Here is a 19,208-nt window from a genome sequence, read left to right as displayed (position 1 = left end):
ATTATCTAACATAGAGGGAAATAACAGTCAAAAGCAAAATTTTGAAACACAGTGGAAACAAAGCTGCAAGGTCCACTAATCTCTGCCCCCATAACAGTATGTTTCTAATCACTTGCCAAGCATGTTTTTCAGTTAGTGTTTCCAAAATGACTTATATACTGATCAATATTCTTGCGACTTATATAGTGATCAATATTCTTCCTTTTATTTGAAAAGTTTTCCCCTCTTATTGGACAAATCTCTCTTCAAGATTCAGCTTGCTTTGTCAAATGATCCTGGATTATGTTTGTTTTTTTTTCCCCGAGAAACATATGCTTCTTTCTTTAAGATATTTTAGGAATCAGTTTTTCTACTGTATCTTTACCATTTGAATGATAAATTATTTCTATGTCTTCCCTTTTTGCTAGAAGACAACCCCTTAATCCATCTTCATAGGAAGAGCATTTTACCCAGTAATTCTTTTTTGGGTTTAAACTAAGTGTTAGACACTGGGGCTTAAAGAATATAGATGAAATTGGCAGGGCTGGCTTTCCTACAGATAATGTCTAAGCTGAGACTTACAGATGGAGATTAGGGCCCGGTATTGTGGCACAGCACTATAAGCTTCCACCCGCAATGCCAGCATCCACATGGGTGCTGCTCCACTTCTGATCCAGCTCCCTGCTAATGCACCTGGGAAAGCAGCGGAGGATGGCCCAAATGCCTGTGACCTGCACTCACATGGGAGGCCTGGAGGAAACTCCAGGCTGTTGGCTTCAGCCTGGCCCAATCCCAGTGCCAGCCACTGTGCTATCTGGGGAGTGAAACAGCAGATAAAAGATTCTGTCTCCTCCTCACTTTTCCAAATAAAGTTAAAACATATATCTTTTTAAAAAAAATCTCATAACCATATTAAAATGAGTGCAGGGCAGGAAAAAGTGAGCATGAAAGGCAGCAGCAAGAGAACGGGAGAAGTAAGAAATGGGGGTGTATTTAACCCAAAACAAGGATTGGTAAGGAAGGGCACTGTCAAGCAGAATGGCAGTACCAGAGACAGGGGCAGACAGGGAGCAGCGCCAAAGCTGGAGACATAAGCACGAGACCGATTCCCAATGTCGTAGGCAGTACTTTTTCACTTTAAATGGCGTGGGGAGTATGACAGGAGGGGGGCAGGGGAGTAAATGAAAGGAGTGGAAATATAAGGTAGAAGTGTTAGATCAAGATGGCACAGCTCTAAATGGAGCGAATGCTGTCAGGAACATTTGGGATCAGCAATCCAAAAACCTGGGTCCCCAGAGAAAACAGCCGTGCGTACTCCCCACACCATTCACGGCTGGACTTCACAACAGGAACACAATGATCTACAAGAACTGTAGCCGACTCTGGAGTTTACTTTGTGCACTTTTCCTTTTTCCTATTTTCCTGACTTAGGGTACTCATTTAGGTGTTCTGGTTTAAAACTCCTGCTTTTAGGATCTTCTAAGCTCATAAAGAAAGAGCGAGCACACAGGTCCCTGGGATAGGTCAGTGGCTTTGGCTTTACAACTTACAGTCACTCAGAGCTAATGGATAACTTCTATGAAACATAATTTTAATTCCACAAGTAAAAGAAAAAAAGGAAACCACAGGGTTGAAGAACATTATATGAACTCTTACTATCAGCTGGTCATGAGACTACATTATTAGTATATAAAGCAACAAATCAGATACCATTCTTCCAGAGATAGTCAGTGTCCAGTAGGATTAAAAATATACATACATGTTCATATATATACACATACACACAAGGCATGCCTTAAAACCAGTATTTCTGGTGAAATAAAAAACCAAAATGGCAGAGCAAGTGGATCCAGCTGAGGAGACACTAGATAGCAGAATCTCACATGTTCCCATTAATACCAGGTAAGTCAATTCTATCATATATAAAGTAACAGAAACTCTCAGAAATCAATCAGTATTTGGTCTTGAAAGGCTCTTTCAGACATTACACTGCATGTAGTTTTAACATTCGTGCATCCAGGGTTGCAAAAATGAAACAAAGTAAACACACTGGGTTTGAGTAGGTAGCTGTTAAGATTTCTACCTAGTTTTCCCATCTAGTTAAAGATCAAATATACTCCTTGTACCCATTGTCAAGTTTATGTGAATACTAACCTAAAAATTTCCCATTTTCCCTAATTCTCTTTGTTATTTGTATGTTACTTTTGATAAAGAATACAAACGGCTCACTAAATGTATTAGGAAGATTGAAGTCTGCATTAGGGATGCAAAGATGGAATAAATTTTGCCATGAAGTGATTATGAAAAGTCATGGGTTATCGGAATTACAGAGTCATGCAGAGAGATGTCAGGATGGAATGGGCCATCCATTTCGCTATTTTTCTTGCCCTCTGCCTTCTGGTAGCCACAATTCAAAAGCACCCATGGAAAGTAAAAAGAAACCCAACTTCCAATGCTGAGGTCATCTGTCTCAATTGTCTGCATGCTGACTGATCTTGGCTATCGACTGTGATACAAAGGAACACTTATCACCAACTTCAGAGTCCCTGAGCTTTGACAAGTCACACAACTTGGCATCAAACCGGGATCACACAAACTCCGAAAACAAGGTTTTAGATGACTATACTGTAAAGAACATACAAATCTGACTTGTACCAGTTCTTTCTTCAGAGAACCAGCTCTATATCCCTTTCTTGACGCATTGCTGCTCAGTGATTGATTATACCTTATACGTTCTATACTGACATTCACTTAGATAAGCTGAACTACTTAACTGTCATCTTTGCCATGTTTTTTAGTGCTTGAGTCACTGAGAAATCTCTATTGCACACTTTGTTTTTTAGTAAGAGTTCTTTTGTTAATACATTTTCCTTAAGCATATTTTTTAGTTTATAGAACATATCCAGGAGTCCAGGTAAGTCTGGTCAGAGGCATAGGTGTCTGAATCTCCCAGCCATGTGGCTTTGGTTGGGGGAATTCACACTGGGCCAAGCCCGCAGGCCACCCAGTGATGCACCCTGGGAAATTGTGGGTGTGGGTTTACAGGGAGTTTGGAAACAGGTGGGGATGAGCAGGAACTGCAGGGTTCATGTGCAGATGAGGAATGATTTCTCTGGAACTTCCATGGACAAGGCTACTCTACTTGAAGGGCTACATCATGGAACCCACCAGACAACATTAGAAAAGGGAACACGTATTGTGAGGCTGGGCCATGAAGTCGACAAATACGTGAATGAATCAGGTCTGGGGGTAGAATTTGCAGGGACATATGTGGGCTCACCCATGTGGAATGGCAATCTCCGTTAGCATGTGCAAGAACTGTGGCTGGGAATAGGCCTGGTTGGGGAGCTAAAGGGTTGCCCTGGCTGGGCTGGAATTCCCACTGGTGAATGTGAGAGCCAATCAGTACATTGTCCTGGGCAGTACATGGCTACAATCTCCTTTGGCATGGGTGTGGCCTGGGTCTGGTGAGAATCAGGCTGGGCTAGACTCCAGCACCAATTGGTACTTGAGAGTCAGGGTAGGGTATAGAATGGGCTGGACTAGGTCTTGGCTCTTGTTGAACCATGTGAGAGCTGTGTCTGGGCACTGATCAAACATGCATGGGCTGCAACACCCAACAGTAAGAACTGGAAAGGGTATGGCCTGATTGGACAAGGATGTCTTCCTGCCAGGACAACAGGTTCACAAAGTCAAATTGGGCCAGAGACCCAACAATGTGCAAGATCTGCCACTGGGAAGAGACTAGATAGAGGAACTTGGTGAATTCCTTTGACAGGTTGCAGTCCCTGCAGGTAAGCCCAAGAACCAGACCAGGTTACAGTACCCGTCGGCATACATGTGGGTCAGGTCAGGGGGTAGGCCAGTTTGAGACAGTTCTTAACATCCACTGACAGATCCAAGAACCAGGATGGGGTGTGGGAGGGACTGAGTTGGGTCACATCACCAACCACATTAAACTTGAGCTGGAATTGGGGTCTTCTGAAGAACCCACTGATGGATGCTGAGGGAAGATGAGTCATGTTAGTCTGGGGGAAGTGGGTGTCGGGTCTGTGAGCCCCAGGGACAGAGGGACCTTTGGGTCTGCCAGTGAGGTGGGTACCGAATCCATGAACTCAAGGGATGGGGGCAAGAAGGGGCCTGGGTCTCCTGGTCGAGGTCACCGAGACTGCCTGTGTGGTGGGGGCTGGGTCCATGAGCCCTGGGGCAGGAGGATCCAGTGGGTCCTGGGTTGCATGGCCCGGGGACTGGAGCCTACCTTCATAGTAGATGCTGGGCCCGTTACCTCTAGGGTGGGGGTCTGGTTTGGCCCTGGGTCTTCAGGTCCAGGTCCTAGGACCCATTATGAAGTGGGTGTCGGCTCTGTGAGCCCTGGGAGGGTGGGCCCAAGGACCTGGGCCAGGACACCCAGGTCCCACTGGGCCCACCTGCATGGTAGGTGTATCCGTGAGCCCTAGAGATAGGGGTGTCAGGTCACCAAGCCCGCTGATGTGGTGGAGGCTGGACCCATGAGTTTCGGGGGTGGGAGTTCTGGCAGGTTCTGGGTCACAAGTCCCAGGGCTGTGGGACTGCCTGCAAGGTGGTTGCTGGATCTGTGTGCCCCAAGGGTCGGGGGGGTGAGGTCCAGCACAGCTCAGATCGCCTGACTCAGAGTCCACTTAGGAGACCTGGTCTTCCTCAGCGCAGAGGATGAAGTACTGGACAAGAGACCATGGTGCACATGGAAGACATGGTAGCTCACCAGGGCTGGCAGAGGACATCTGGTACCGTAGCAGTGAATGGAGAACAGAACATATGGACAACTACCCCAGCCAAACAATGACAGCAAATATCTGGGTGACTGGAGATTAAAAGGTTGATTGTGTCAGTCAATGGACATAGGAAGGGATTCGTCACCCATAGATCACCGAAATCTATAGCATTTCAGAACTATCGCATCCTCCTGGGCAGAATCTTTGGAACATGCACCATTGTGACTCTGGGTTGATATTAGGTGGCCTTTCCCCATTCTTGGATACTGGGATGATGGGGAGGTTGGGTATGGCCCATGCCCTTATCTCTCCCTGCCAAATGGGAAGAAGATATAGAAAGTTTGGAAACAATGGTCACACCCACTTTTCTCTAACCCTAGATCCTTCCCACCCTGATCAACTATGTAAATATCATCAAAACATATATATATATATATATATATATATATATAATAGGAGAAATCAGTTGAAGAGGAGGGGTATGAGAAGGGGGAAGGGAAATCCCAGAGCCTATGGAACTGTATCATAAAATAATAAAATTAAAAAAAATTTTAAAACAAACAAAAAATGTATCCAACCACTTTAAATTTAAATATATATGACATGGGTTTTCAAACAACTCTATAAATAAATATAAAAAGTTTTAATTTCAATGAGATGGTATTTTTATAATACACCAGAATCTTCACAGATAACTTTTTCAGCCTTGGATGAATATCCTAAATCTGTATGAAAACAATAGCCTTAAAGTAATGTTAACTGTTTTCACAAGAAGGTAGGATAAGTCTAGATCCAGGCTAGAACCAAGTGGCTCATAATGAAATTAGACAGGAAATGAATACATAACACAACTACTTGCCTTTTCCTTTTATAAAGGAAAACTGAAGGAAAAAGTCAGAAGCCCAGAAGTTATGCTTTAAAGATCATTTCAGCACCATTATCATCATTGTCGCCATTGTCATCATCATCATCATCATCAAAGATCCTTTGATTATTTGATAACTAAGAACCCTACACAGGTTTTTCTTAAAAATTTGACTGAATGATTTGAAAGACAGTGAAAGAGTAAGAGTAATAAGGAAAGGGAAAGAGAAAAAAAAAGAGAAAGATCTTTTGTTTGCTGGTTCACTCTTGAGATGGGAACATCAAAACCATGAGCCAGGAGCTTCTTCCAAATCTCCCAAGATGGCGGCAGGAACCTAAGCACTTGGGTCATCTGCTGTTTTCCCTGCTCATTAGCCGGGATGCTGACGCTGCAGGTAGCAGGCAGCAGCTAACTTCTTGCGATGCAATGATGGCTCTCCTTTCACAGGGTTTGAAGTGGTGGTTCTAGATTAGGATCTGAGAAGCGTGGAGTTCAAGGTCTGTCCAGAGGACAGCAGGATAAAGTATATGAAATGGTATCTGCCACTGTCACTCTGAGTCTCTTCTAAGTATGTAGTGGAGTGTTTCACAGATATGACCTGTCATAATCCATTAGCTCTAATGGTTCATGGATCTTTGCTCTATTTTTTTTTTTTTTTAGTTGATGTAATTTCAATGTACTCAAAAGACAGAGGAACAGAGAATGAGATTCAGTTTCCACCTAAGTTAAGCTTACATTTTTAAAATCCCCTTTTCTTATGCTTATAAATACCTTTTTTTCTCTCAAATATACACACCTTCAATCTGCATTAATTACATAAAAACTGAAAAGAAAATAAAGCACTAGGAATATAAAGACTTGGAACATTGTAAATATTTCTGTGGACTTCTTCCCAGACTAAAATTTCTATTGTACAATTTACCTGCTCTGGAGGTTAGTATATCCATTATTCCTGCTGCTTTACTTGGAATGGAATCTTCCATTTCAACAGCAGGCTAAACGGGTTTTAAAACAAAATGATTACTAATGTGTACCTCATGCAGTATGTAGTTAATAATTCAAGACAAAAATACAAAACTTAATTACCTTCAGATGAGGGTATCTCTCAGGAGACTCTAAAAAGCAAATAGACACATAATCGATTAGATGTAAAAATGGTAGAGGCAGAGGCAGCCACAAACTGATGCAGTTAGCACTGAGCTGAATCCTCAAGCCTGGCTTCAGAAATGATCACTTTTAGTTTGGAGATTTGCTTTTTGGTTAGGAAAGAATCTGAAGAAAAGAGCCAGGTAGGTTTAATACCTAACATGCAGTTAAGATTTCAAAAATGAGATTATGTTTGAAATGACAGTAATCAAAAAAAGAAAAGTGCGCATTTACCACTATGAATATGCTGAGTGATGAGGAGGAAAGCATTCTTTAATTAGAGAAGCAAACATGACTTTAAGAATGGATGATGCCAAAGCTGATGGTAGAATGCAAGAGCTCACTTTGAATACAACACGGAAAATCACTTCTACCTTTATACTACAAGTATTTATCGTATTCTTTAACATGTCTGATAATTTGGGAAGTGTACAGTTGCAATGACAGTTAAGCCAGAGAAGGTTTTCTTAATTGATCAGACTGGATATACACTTGTAGAATAAAGGTTCATAAGAACTTGCATCTTTTTTCCATACCCACGCGGGCTACTGGTATGCCTATACTTCTTGTATTTTCTAGTTTAGCCGTCTTAGTATTTCTTGATCCACTGATGCAAGAAGGTATATAAAACACATCTACGAAATAAGGCATATTAAGACTTCAGTATTGAAATGTAGCTATCAAAAAGGAAAACATAAGTCGAATTGTCACAGAATTATCAACATCCTTTTATACTCCAACATTTGTACAATATCCACATTAAAGGAATGAACTCTATGATGTCTTATGTTTCCAAAAGCAATTTGGTTAGATATACCGTGTCAGTCCTTACAAGGATTTTACGAAACATCTCTCTGATAAAAAATATCAGTTGTCATTAAAAAATTAGTTAATGCTTCAATCTTCAAATTAATTCCACTGTAATAACTAACATCAAAGCCACATATATTATTAATGCTTAACAGTTAAGGAGAGAGAACTGAGTGGCTGTACTTTATTCTGATTCTGGCACTACGTTCTGCTGCCAGGAATCTCCAGGCTTCTGGTTGGGTGTGCATGTTCTGAAGTCATTTGAAGAAGAGTTCTCTTAATTCCCTTCTCATCAACAACAAAGTCACTGAGCTAATTTCTTTCTTTCCTCCCTTCTCTTCCCCTCCCCTACTTCACTTTCCAAGGGAATCTCCTGACTTGGGTTCTGTACATCTCTCTACCATCTTTCTTTAAACTATCCCCATCACTTCTTTTCTTTTTACCCAGCATTTATACCTTGCATCTAACATTTCTGTCTGTTCAGCACTTTGTTCCTTCTTTCCAGCCACAAACACGCTCAGAAATGAAAGCAAAATAAATCTTTCCCTCTATCCTGGTAGGTCTTGAACCATCATCCAGTGGCTCCTCCTCCAGATTTCTCTATCCATGCGACTCAGGGCAGGGTGTGAGGACCAGCAGCAGCACAGATGTCACGTTGAGGCCTCGTCACAGCTGCAGAACCCCACATGGGCTGAATCTTAACAAGGTGGCTCATTCATTTGACAACATGTGCTGTGTACTGAGTCTACTTCCAGATTCCATTCCCTCAACTGATCCTTCTGGAATCCAGCCTCACGTTTCTCCCTTACTAAATCCCCCAAGTTGAAACTGAAGTTGATATAAAACACTTTCTTGGCCTCTCCATAATTAACCCAACTCTCTTCTTTCCAATTCTAATTTTGGCATTAAGGATGTTATTCTATGAAGTAATAGCATTTCAAATGACGTCAAATTGCACACATAGATGGCTGACCACAAAAGCAGTATTTTCCCTCATCACTACTTCTTTTCCCTCACTCCTGTACACTCTGCCTTTCTCATTCATTGCTTCCTCCTTTCCTTGACTTTATTTCTTGACATTCCTCAGATCATAAAATGCCTTGAAATGGGACTATTAGCTCTTTTAGCAGCATTCACAATTTAATCCATTGCTGACATGTGGCAAGACACACAATTTATCCTCATTTCGCTTCTCTTTTATCTCACCATGCATTTAATAGGTGACTTATCTTGGCAGTCAGAATGCAGCTGTGTTTTTATTTTAAATAAGCGTTTTGTCAAATAAACTTATAAATAAAACTTAGTTCTTACCATCTACTTGCTTATTTATACTTCTTTGGTTTGCAGCTTCAGACTCATCAGTAGACTTATGCGGAGGGCTTTCAGAAACACTCTGTCAAAATTAAAGTCAATGATGAGCTGGTAGGACGGTTCCTAACCACTTACTATGAAGACACCAAGATTACCCAGCTTGAAGCAAGCAGACGTAAAGCATTGAAAACCAAAACATTCCAACAGACAACTCCAGATGTGTATCAAGTCTGCCTTATCTCCATTTCTACTGACTCTGCCAAGCACATTATTGATACTCAACAACAAAATTTATTTAAGGTCAAAACATTCAAAATTTCACAATAGAGTCAAGTGGCAAGTCATTATTTTCCTACATGGAATTTTCAATAACGGTCTACCAAAACTTAACATACCCCAAATTAGAAATCCATGTATCGTTTATGACTGTCACGTTCTTTCTTCAACCCTGTTGCTGCTTTACTATGCTTAACCTTTAGACAAAGTACCCAATAAATTAAGTCACTGGATATCACTGTGATCATTTTGGCTTCTATGTATAATTTAAAAAATTGACAATTAGAGTGTTTTTTCGCATGTCTTTAGTAACATTTTTATGAATGAAGTCATTGACATTAAATCATTTTTTCCAACTGTGATAGTAAGAGACCGACTGTGATACTGTCTGTCTTTAAATCAATCAGTAGTGCTGGGACCACTATGCAGTAACTGTTTAAATGTAAGAGATCAGTGCTGCCTGTGTCTGCAGGTATCACCACAGAATAAGTCACCATTATTTTAAACCAGTGTTACTAAAAGCATGGCTACTACAAAGCTATTGAATGAATTTGATTTTCTAGTTTCTTTTATTAAAATATCACTAATCCAAACTGTTGCTATTACAATACCACATACTTACTAGTCTCCATATATATATATATGCATATATGTATATATTTTTTTTTACTGGAAAGTTCCCTGTAGATACATACTTGACAATCCAGATACACAATACTTTCAATTTCTACGCATATTTTTACAAGTTCCAAATTGTAAAAAACTACAGTGCAAATTCTTTCTCTTGAAGTTTCATTAGGTTTAGGTCTATGCATGTGACAGAATCATCCATTTGAATATCGGATGAGCTGGGATAATTCTTTAATATTATCTATTTATTTATTTATTATTTTTAGAAAGAAACTATACAATTTAAAAATAAAAATCCCACCCAATTATTGGCTTCCTGGAATCACATTAGGATAATCAAAAGCACAAGATGAAATGCTTTAGGATAATGTATACCCAAAGAATCAGGAAACAAAAAGTGTATTGCTTTTCTACCAGTGTCTCACTTCATAGAGCAGCTGTTGGAGATAGTTTACAAAAAACTTATATTGCCTCCATTTAGCACGAGAACCAGGTTGTGGTTCTACATCATCTAATACAAGGTTCATACACGCATCAGAGACAATGATATGGAGCATAGCCACGTATTTGCCGGCTCATACAGCCACACCTGAATCTGATCTCTCTTCTTCACACTTCGACACTGGTCACAGTACACTTAGGATTGAATCATAAAAAGACCACCAGAACCAACATGCAACTTGAGAAAGCAACATCCGAAAGAAAGAACTGGATGTTGAAATTTTCACTGGTTTTCAGACAGCAATGGCAAACTTGATTTCAGACACCAAACTGATTCTGTGTGTTTTTGAAGCATGCTTCACTGGTTTCACTAAATAAAACCTGCAGCTTGTAGGACTGTACCATGCAACAGAAATACACTCGGCACAAACTTACATTATAAACTGTGAGTTAAAAACATTAAGGGCGTTACAAAGGTAAGAAAGGAAAGCTCCCTTTGCAGTCATTTGACCTAACTGTTACGATGCAAGCTGTGACATGTGTATCCCATACTGGACAAACCGGTCCAGCTCCAGCTCTGGCTCCCGATTCTACATTCCTGCTAACACACAGTCTGAGAGGCAGCAGCTGATGGATCAAGTAGTGGAGTCCTTGTTACCCACTTGGGAGCCCTGGAGTGAGTTTCCAGCTGCTGGCTTTGGCCTTGCCAAACCATTGCCACTGCAGACATTTGGGGGAGTAAACCAACATATTGGAGCTCTCTCTTTGCATTACTTTGTCTCTCAAATAACTAAAAAGAAAAAAAAAATCCCCTTCTTTGTTTCAATATGTATCAATCACTGTATTAAAAATAGCAACAATACCTCAGAATCCCAAGGTGATTCTATGTCTTCCTCTTCGCCAAATCCTAACGCAGACATCATGTCTAGAAAAGGTACCCACACAGCCATTAATGAGAACATTTATTACAAAGGATTTTAAATAAACACATAGGTAAACTCCATTCATGACTATTCCAACAACAACAACAAAGCAATGGCAAGAGTAAATCTCAGAGGGTTAAAGAAATTGAAGTTTTAGGAAGAAGTTGGTAGTATGAAGAAAGACAGCAAAAGAAAAATATTAAAAAAAGAATTTTTTTTCTAATTCTGTAAAAGATTCATTGGTATTTTGACAGGCACTGCATGAATCTGCAGATTTCTTTAGGTAATATAAGTATTTTGACAATATAAGCTCTGTACAGTTGCATATTCACTGGGAATTCTCTTTATACTAAACAACAACAAAAATAATATTAGTTACTGTAACACATCGGCAAGAGATATTTTCTACTTTTGTGTGTGTCCTCCCTAATTTCTGTCAACAGTGTTTTAAAATTTTCATTCTGGAGATTTCCCACTTCTTTGCTTAAATGCGATCCTAACTATTCAAAATTTTGTAGCTATTTGGAATGGGAATTCTTTCTTGATTTCTCTTTAAGCAGACTCATTATGGTAAGTTAAGCTGCAAATTTTTTAAAAGATATTTTGTATTCTGTGACTACCCAATTAATTTATCAATTCAATCGCTTTTTGGTGGAATGTCCAGACTGAATTAGATAAAGCAATTCTAAGATTCAAATAGGTCACAAAAGATCCAGAACATCCACAGAGATTCTGAAAAAGAAAGATCTCTCCCTCTCCTCTTAACTGTAGCTTTCAAATAAAGAAATCCTAAAACAAAAATCCATTATGTTTCTGGTATGAAAACTGACACATGGATCAACAGAACACAATACAGATCCTAGAACCTAGTCCATGCTTTTACAATCAACAAAGATACTGAGAACATACGTCACAGAAAGAAAAGGAGTCTTTTCAATAAATGGTAATGGCAAAACTGAATATATATATATATATATATTTTATATATATAAATGCAGAGGAAGGAAATAAGATACCTAGCTTCTACACCTACAAGAATCAACTCAAGATGGATCAGAGATGTAAATGCAAGAATTGTAAATATGAAGTTGTTAGACATTGGTATAGAAAATGGTAGTTTGGAGAACTCAAAGTGCAAAAAACAAAAGCAAAACTAGAAAATGGGATTATATAAAACTCAGAAGTTTCTGCACAGCAAAGGAAACATTCAAGAGACTGAAGAGAGAGCTGACAGGAAGAAAATGTCTGCAAGCTACTTATCTGACAGAGGATTAACACATAGAAAATATCAGGAACCCATAAAACTACACAAGAAAAACAACAACAACAAAACAACCAAAACTATTAAGAAATGGGCTAAGGATGTGAATAGACAGCCCTCTAAAGAAAAGATATAACTAGACAACAAACAAATGGAAAAAATTATCAGTATCACTAGGCATTAGGGAAATGCAAACCAAACAGGTGAGATATCCCCTTACCTATTAGAATAGGTACCATCAAAAAGAAAGTAGCAAGTGCTGGTGAGGATGGGAAAAAGAAGAATTCTTACACACTAGTGGTACGAAAGTAAATTAATGCAACTACTGCAGAAAATACTAGGGATATTTCTTTAAAAACTAGAAATGAAACTGTCTTAGGATCTAGCAATTCAAAAGACATTAAGTTATTGTATTAAGACATCTTTGCCCCAGCATGTATACTGTGCCACTGTTCACAATGGCCAAAATAAGGAATCAACCAAGGTTCCAGTTCCATCATAAATAGATAAAGAAATTGTGGTTCATATTCATGATGGGAGCTTATTCTGCTGGAAAAAAAAACCCTGAACTTCTATGATTTTCAGCATTAATGGGTGGAATTGGAGGACATTGTTTTTTAAGTGAAATAAGGCAGACTCAGAAAGATAAGTCCTGCATATTTAAACTCACACATGCAAGCTAAAAACAAACAAAACCAGAAACAGTCACTCTGCACAGAAATTGGTGATTAGCAGGGGCTGGGAGGTCCAGAGGTAAACTGTGGAGATTTGGAAAGTGAGTAGCAGATCAACAGTTAGAATGAATAAGTTCCTAGTTTTATACAGAATAGGAGGAGACTGCAGTTCACAATAACAAACAGTGCATTTTCTGTACAATATAAGAAAGAAGCTACATGTAGATGCTTGCAAGGAAATAATCTCAACTGAATTTGACCTGTGGTAATGCAACAAGATGGAAGAATCCACCATAGGGGGGAGCAGGTTTTGGGGAGGGGAGGGGGGAATCCCAGTGCCTGTAAAACTGTGTCACATAATGCAATGTAATCAATAAAAACATAAATTAATTATTAAAAAAAAGAAAGAAGCTACGAGCCTCTGATGATAAAGCAATGCCAAAGAAGGAGAAATGCAGATTATCGTGTACCTGTACACATGTACACAAGCAAGAAATGCCACAGCAGCCTATACAGATAAAACACTAGAATATCTTTAAAAAGTGCTCTGTTTGGATCTAGACACATTACTTTTAAAATAGCATTTAAACACAGAAAAAAAAATTCACAAACATACACCAACTCACCCCTTCTATTACTCTTGTGTACTTCATCAGTATGGGTCAATCCATCATTATTTGTTTGTTCTCTTGTGGCACTTTCACTACCAATGTCAATTTCTTTTTTTCCAATTTCTGGCTTTGGCATTTCTTCCTATGAAAACAAGGAAATACAATTTCAGAAAACATTCATGGGCCTGGCATGATGGCTCAGTTGCTTAAATCCTTACCTTGCATGTGCAGGGGACCATGTGGGCACCAGTTTGTGACCCAGCTGCTCCACTTTCCATCCAGCCCCCTGCCTGTGACCTGCGAAAGCAGTAGATGAAGGCGCAAAACCTTGGGACCCTGTACCTGTGTGGCAGAGCTGGAAGAAGCTCCTGGTTCCTGGTTCCTGACTTTGGATCGGCACAACTCTGGCAGTTGCAGCCACTTGGGGAGTGAACCAGCAGATAGAAGATTTGTCTCTCCTTTCTGTAAATCTGACTTTTCACCAAAGTAAATAAATCTTAGTTTAAAAAAAAAAAAAAGGAAAAGAAAACATTCACTTGTTCAAGTATACTCTATTAGTTGAGCAACTGAAGTGAATAAAGGAGACAAAGGGAAGAACAGTGGGTTCTACCTGGAAAACCTAGGAAATACTGCAATAATGTGGCAACATTGTGAAGCGCATTCAAGGCAGGGCAGCAGGAACAGAAGGATGAGGTATAAGACAGCAAAGAGGGATACTGAAGTCATGGGATAAAAACACACTACACTATGGCCTGGCCCAGTAGCCTAGTGACTAATGTCCTCGCCTTGCACACACCTCAGGATCCCATATGGGCACTGGTTCTAATCCCAGTAGCCCTACTTCCCATCCAGCTCCCTGCTTGTGGTCTGGAAAAGCAACTGAGAATGACCCAAAGCCTTGGGATCCTGCACCTGCATGGGAGACCTGGAAGAGGCTCCTGGCTTCGGATTGGTGCGGCCACTTGGGGAGTGAATCAACAGACAGAAGACCTTCCTCTGTCTCTCCTCCTCTATGTATATCTGCCTTTCCAATAAGATTAAATAACTTAAAAAAATAGACTACACTAATTGTGAATGTGATAGGAAAATAATCAAGAGAGTAAGGGCCAAATCATAAACTGATAATAACTACATCAGTATTTTCCAAATGAAAACAATGGACAGAGCTGGGATGGTCCAAAGCCAGGAACTAGGAGCTTCTTCCAGGGTTCTCAGTTGGATGTGGAGCTCCACAGACTTGAGTGCTCCTCTGCTCTCTTCCCAGGCACATTAGCTGGGAACTGGAGCAGACGTGGAGGCACTGGGATTCATGCTAGCATCCATGTAGGCTGATGGTGCCACAGGTGGAGGATTAGTTTTCTTTTTTTTTTTTAAAGATTTATTTTTATTATTTTTTTATTGGAAAGGCGGATATACAGAGAGGAGAGACAGAGAGGAAGATCTTCCATCCGATGATTCACTCCCCAAGTGAGCGCAACGGCCGATGCTATGCCGATCCGAAGCCAGGAGCCTCTTCCAGGTCTCCCACGTGGGTGCAGGGTCCCAAAGCCTTGGGCCGTCCTCGACTGCTTTCCCGGGCCACAGGCAGGGAGCTGGATGGGAAGTGGGGCTGCCGGGATTAGAACCTGCGCCCATATGGGATCCTGGGGCGTGCAAGGTGAGGACCTTAACCACTGCGCCATCGCGCCGGGCCCGAGGATTAGTTTTCTATGTCATGGTATATGACCTGACGTCATTAATTTTTAAAAATTAACACTCTTAGTGGCAGGTTGGGCTAAGCCACCACCTGCAATGTTGGCATTCCATATAAGCACCAGTTCAGAGTCCAGCTTCTTCATTTCGGATACAGCTCCCAATAGATCTAGGAATACGGTGGAAGAGTGTCCAGATCAAGCTCCTGGCATAGGCCAGGCTCCGTCTCGGCTGCTGCAACCATTTGAGAAGTGAACTAACAATTGGAAGATCTCTCTTTCTCTTTTCTGTTACCCTACTTTTCAAACAAAATAAATACATCTTAAAAAAAAAAAAACAATACCTTAACCTTGGAAGGATTTATTCAGTCTTGCAGCAATGAAACCAACAGTGTCTCAGAACTATCAACCACTCAAGCAATACCCTCGGAACATTCTTCTCCATATCAGGCTTTGTCAGATGACATCAAGTGGACACCCCCCATCACTGGGCAGTAAGAGTTTGGCAGCTGGGAGAAGGCCCCATCTCCTCCGTGACTCCCCTTCCTTCCAGTTTCAGATACAGGATAAAAGGGAAGAAAAGAAAAATTAGAAGCATTTGTCCCATTCTTCTTCCCCTATATCTTGACCCTTCCCACTCTAATCAGTAGAACTCATGCGTATGCATCCTTGTCAACCATACAAATGACATAAAAAGTAAAACTAAAAAAAAAAAAATAATGAACCTTACAAAGTTATAAGTTGTATAAGAGAAATGCTGAAGTAACTAGAGGTAGTTTAAAAACGATTTATTTATTAGAATGGCAGTGTGCCATAGAGAGGGGGAAAAATAAAGAGCTATCTTTCATCATGTGGCTTGCACTTCATACAGCTGAAAGAGACGGTGATAATCCAGGTCAAAGCCAGAAGCCAAGAACTACACCGGCTTTCCCATGTTGTTGGCAGTGGCTCCAGTATTTGCATCATCTTTCACTGGTGCACTAACGGTACCCAGATCAACAGTGAAGTAGGGATGGAGGGTTCTCAAACCAATGCTGCCAACATACACATCTTTCCATTTCACTACTGTGAACTTTTGGTTCCCTCACAGCTCTAATGTTTCTTTCTTTCCTTTTTTTAAACACTTATTTTCATTTGAAAGGCAGATTTACAGAGAATGAGACACAGAGAAAGATCTCCCATCAACTGGTTCGCTTCCCAAATTATTTAAGGATTGGTGTGAATTCCTCTTAACTGGCCTATTAAGGTGTCCTCCACGCTCATGACAAGGATTGAGACAGGATAACACCAGGAGCCAAGAGCTTTTTCTGGGTCTCCCACTCGAGTGCAGGGCCCAAGGACTCGAGCCATTCCCTACTGCCTTCCCAGGCCCTAAGCAAGGAGCTGGATCAGAAGTGGAGCAGCTGGGACACAAACTGGTGCCTATATGGGATGTTAGCATTTGCAAGTCTCATACTGTAGTCTTTTCATTCATTTTCAGATAATTTTTCTAACTAATGAAAAAAAGGCATGGTTTCATTCATCTGCATATGTACATCCAACTGTTCCAACAATGCACCATTGTCAATGAGAATTCTGGTTTCTGTGTCTTTGTCTCGCTTTGGTAATGCTGGTCGTGGATGATGGGAGAATTTATAAAAATTTCTTCCTCTTCTATTTTTGAAATAATTTAAGGATTGGTGTGAATTCCTCTTCACTGGCCTATTTAGGTATCCTCCACGCTCATGACTTAATCCACATAAGCTGAGTATGTCCAAGAATTTGGCTGCTTATTCTAAGTTATCAAATTTCTTACCATATTTACTTATAATCACCACTCATAATCCTTTTTATTTGGGTGTGGCCAGTCCTCAAGTCTCTGCTTTCACCTCAAATCCCATGCCCTTGAGACACAGCTCTCCCTCCTTTTGTCTCATTAACCTTTTTGTATTGTCTTATTAGTCTCTATCGTTTCTTTGTGCTCTGGATTTTATTGTTTCCTTCTAACAAATTACGATGTGACTCGTTATTGTTCTTTGAGTTCTTGAGCGCAGTAATAATTAGTTTGAGAGATCCCCTCACCCCCCGCCTTTTTTTTAAAATGCGGGTTCTGATTGTTATACAATTCTTACATTGCTTTTGCAGCATTTCGTAGCTTTTGATGCTTTTCTTCCACTTTAATTCATTTCAAGAAATGTTTTAGTCTCTTCCTGCATTCCTTCCTTGAGCCATTGCTTATTCAAGAATAACTATTTAGTTGCCATGCGTTTGTGTAGTTTCCGATTTTTAAAATTTATTTTTATTACACTTGATCAGAGCAGACACCCAATATGACCTGTACTATTTTTAAGTTGGTTCAGCTCTGTTTAGTGACCTAATATATGATCTATCCCTGACCACTGAGGAGAATGTGTGTTCTGCAGCTGCTTTACAGACACTTCTGTAGATGTGTGTTAGGTATAATCAGGCTAGAGTGCGATCTAACTCTGCTGTTTCTTTTTTTTTTTGATTTTCTATCTTGCTCATTTCTCAATTTCTGAATGCTGAGTGATAAAGTAGCTACTATTATTGTATTATAATCTACTTCTCCCTTAGATCTACTAATATATTTGAGTACCTCAATATCAGATGCAAATATTTACAAGTTTTATTTTCTCTTACTGTACTGTGCACTTCATGTTCCTTCCTGGTCATTTTTTTTTTAACTGTGTTTGATTTGTAATCTATTTTAAGTAGCAGAAGTATAGCTATTTCTCTCTATGGGGTGCTGTTTGTACGGACTATCTTTTCCTATCCTTTTACTCTCAGTCTACTTATACCCTTAAGGTGAACTGAGTTGGTTACAAGCAGCATATAGTTGGGTCCATTTGTTTTTTTAATCCATTTGGTCACTCTATTTTTTTTTTTTAAGATTTATTTTATTTTTATTGAAAAGTCAGATATACAGAGAGGAGGAGAAACAGAGAGGAAGTTCTTTCATCTGTTGATTTACTCCCTAAGTGGCTGCAAAGGCTGTAGCTGTGCCGATTCGAAGCCAGGAGCTAGGAACTTCCTCTGGGTCTCCCATGTGGGTGCAGAGTCCAAGGCTTTTGGGTCATTCTCAACTGCTTTCCCAGGCCACAAGCAGGGAGCTGGATGGGACACGGGGCTGCTGCGATTAGAACCAGCACTCATATGGGATCCCGGCTTGTGCAAAGCGAGGGCTTTAGCCACTAGGCTACTGCGCTGGGCCCTGCTCTGTCTTTTAATGAGAGAAATTATTCCATTGACTTTGAAGGTAATTACTGATACATAATGTCTTTCTCCTGAAAATCGGATATTTTTAAATGCGTTCTTCTTGTACTTCCTTTCATGATTCCTAGATTACAATCCCCATTTGTGGTTATGTGATTTTTTTTTTTCAGTGGTACACTTTGATCCCTGGTGTATCATTTTTGGTAAGTCTCTACATAATAGGTTTTGCTTTAAGTTACCCGTTAGGCTATAACAAATCATCTTGCAATAGTAACAACTTAGCTGATTATAAGCACAGGAGGAGAAAGCTGGGAAATTCCAATATAGAACCCTACATTTATGCTCAATTCCTCCTGTCAGTTTTAAGTTTTGATGTTACATATGTTCTCTATCCATAGCATCTCCCCCAACATTTTAGTGCAGTCATTACATTTTTTAAAAATTTTCACAATAAAGACATGAGTGATTTCTATACAATGTTTACAAAACCAAAGCATTTTGGCATTGTTAGTAGTTACTCTTATCAATTAGGTTTATAAGTTTTATTTTATTTTTATATGAAGGGCAGAGTTACAGAGATAAGGAGAGAGGCCACAGCTGAGCTGATCTGAAGCCAGGAAGTTAGA

At 40.0% G+C, this 19,208-nt stretch overlaps 1 protein-coding gene across 1 annotated transcript in view; it reads right to left on the bottom strand.

Moving 5' to 3' along the window:
* Positions 1-19,208, bottom strand: part of LOC121161609 (ankyrin repeat domain-containing protein 26-like) — an 87,485-nt gene that overhangs the window by 42,473 nt on the left and 25,804 nt on the right. Inside the window, exons 10-15 of the mRNA XM_040988091.1 lie at positions 13,694-13,820; positions 11,073-11,134; positions 8,863-8,944; positions 7,278-7,376; positions 6,682-6,710; positions 6,518-6,590 (exon numbers count right to left, since the gene is read on the bottom strand). Coding sequence (XP_040844025.1) covers positions 6,518-6,590; positions 6,682-6,710; positions 7,278-7,376; positions 8,863-8,944; positions 11,073-11,134; positions 13,694-13,820 — 472 coding nt within the window. The remainder of the gene's footprint in view (positions 1-6,517; positions 6,591-6,681; positions 6,711-7,277; positions 7,377-8,862; positions 8,945-11,072; positions 11,135-13,693; positions 13,821-19,208) is intronic.

Source organism: Ochotona curzoniae, unplaced genomic scaffold (assembly GCF_017591425.1).
Source record: "Ochotona curzoniae isolate NIBS_2020 unplaced genomic scaffold, NIBS_Ocur_1.0 contig_4797, whole genome shotgun sequence".
In the NCBI taxonomy this organism is placed as follows: domain Eukaryota; kingdom Metazoa; phylum Chordata; class Mammalia; order Lagomorpha; family Ochotonidae; genus Ochotona; species Ochotona curzoniae.
This window is presented reverse-complemented; position numbering and strand designations above follow the sequence as displayed.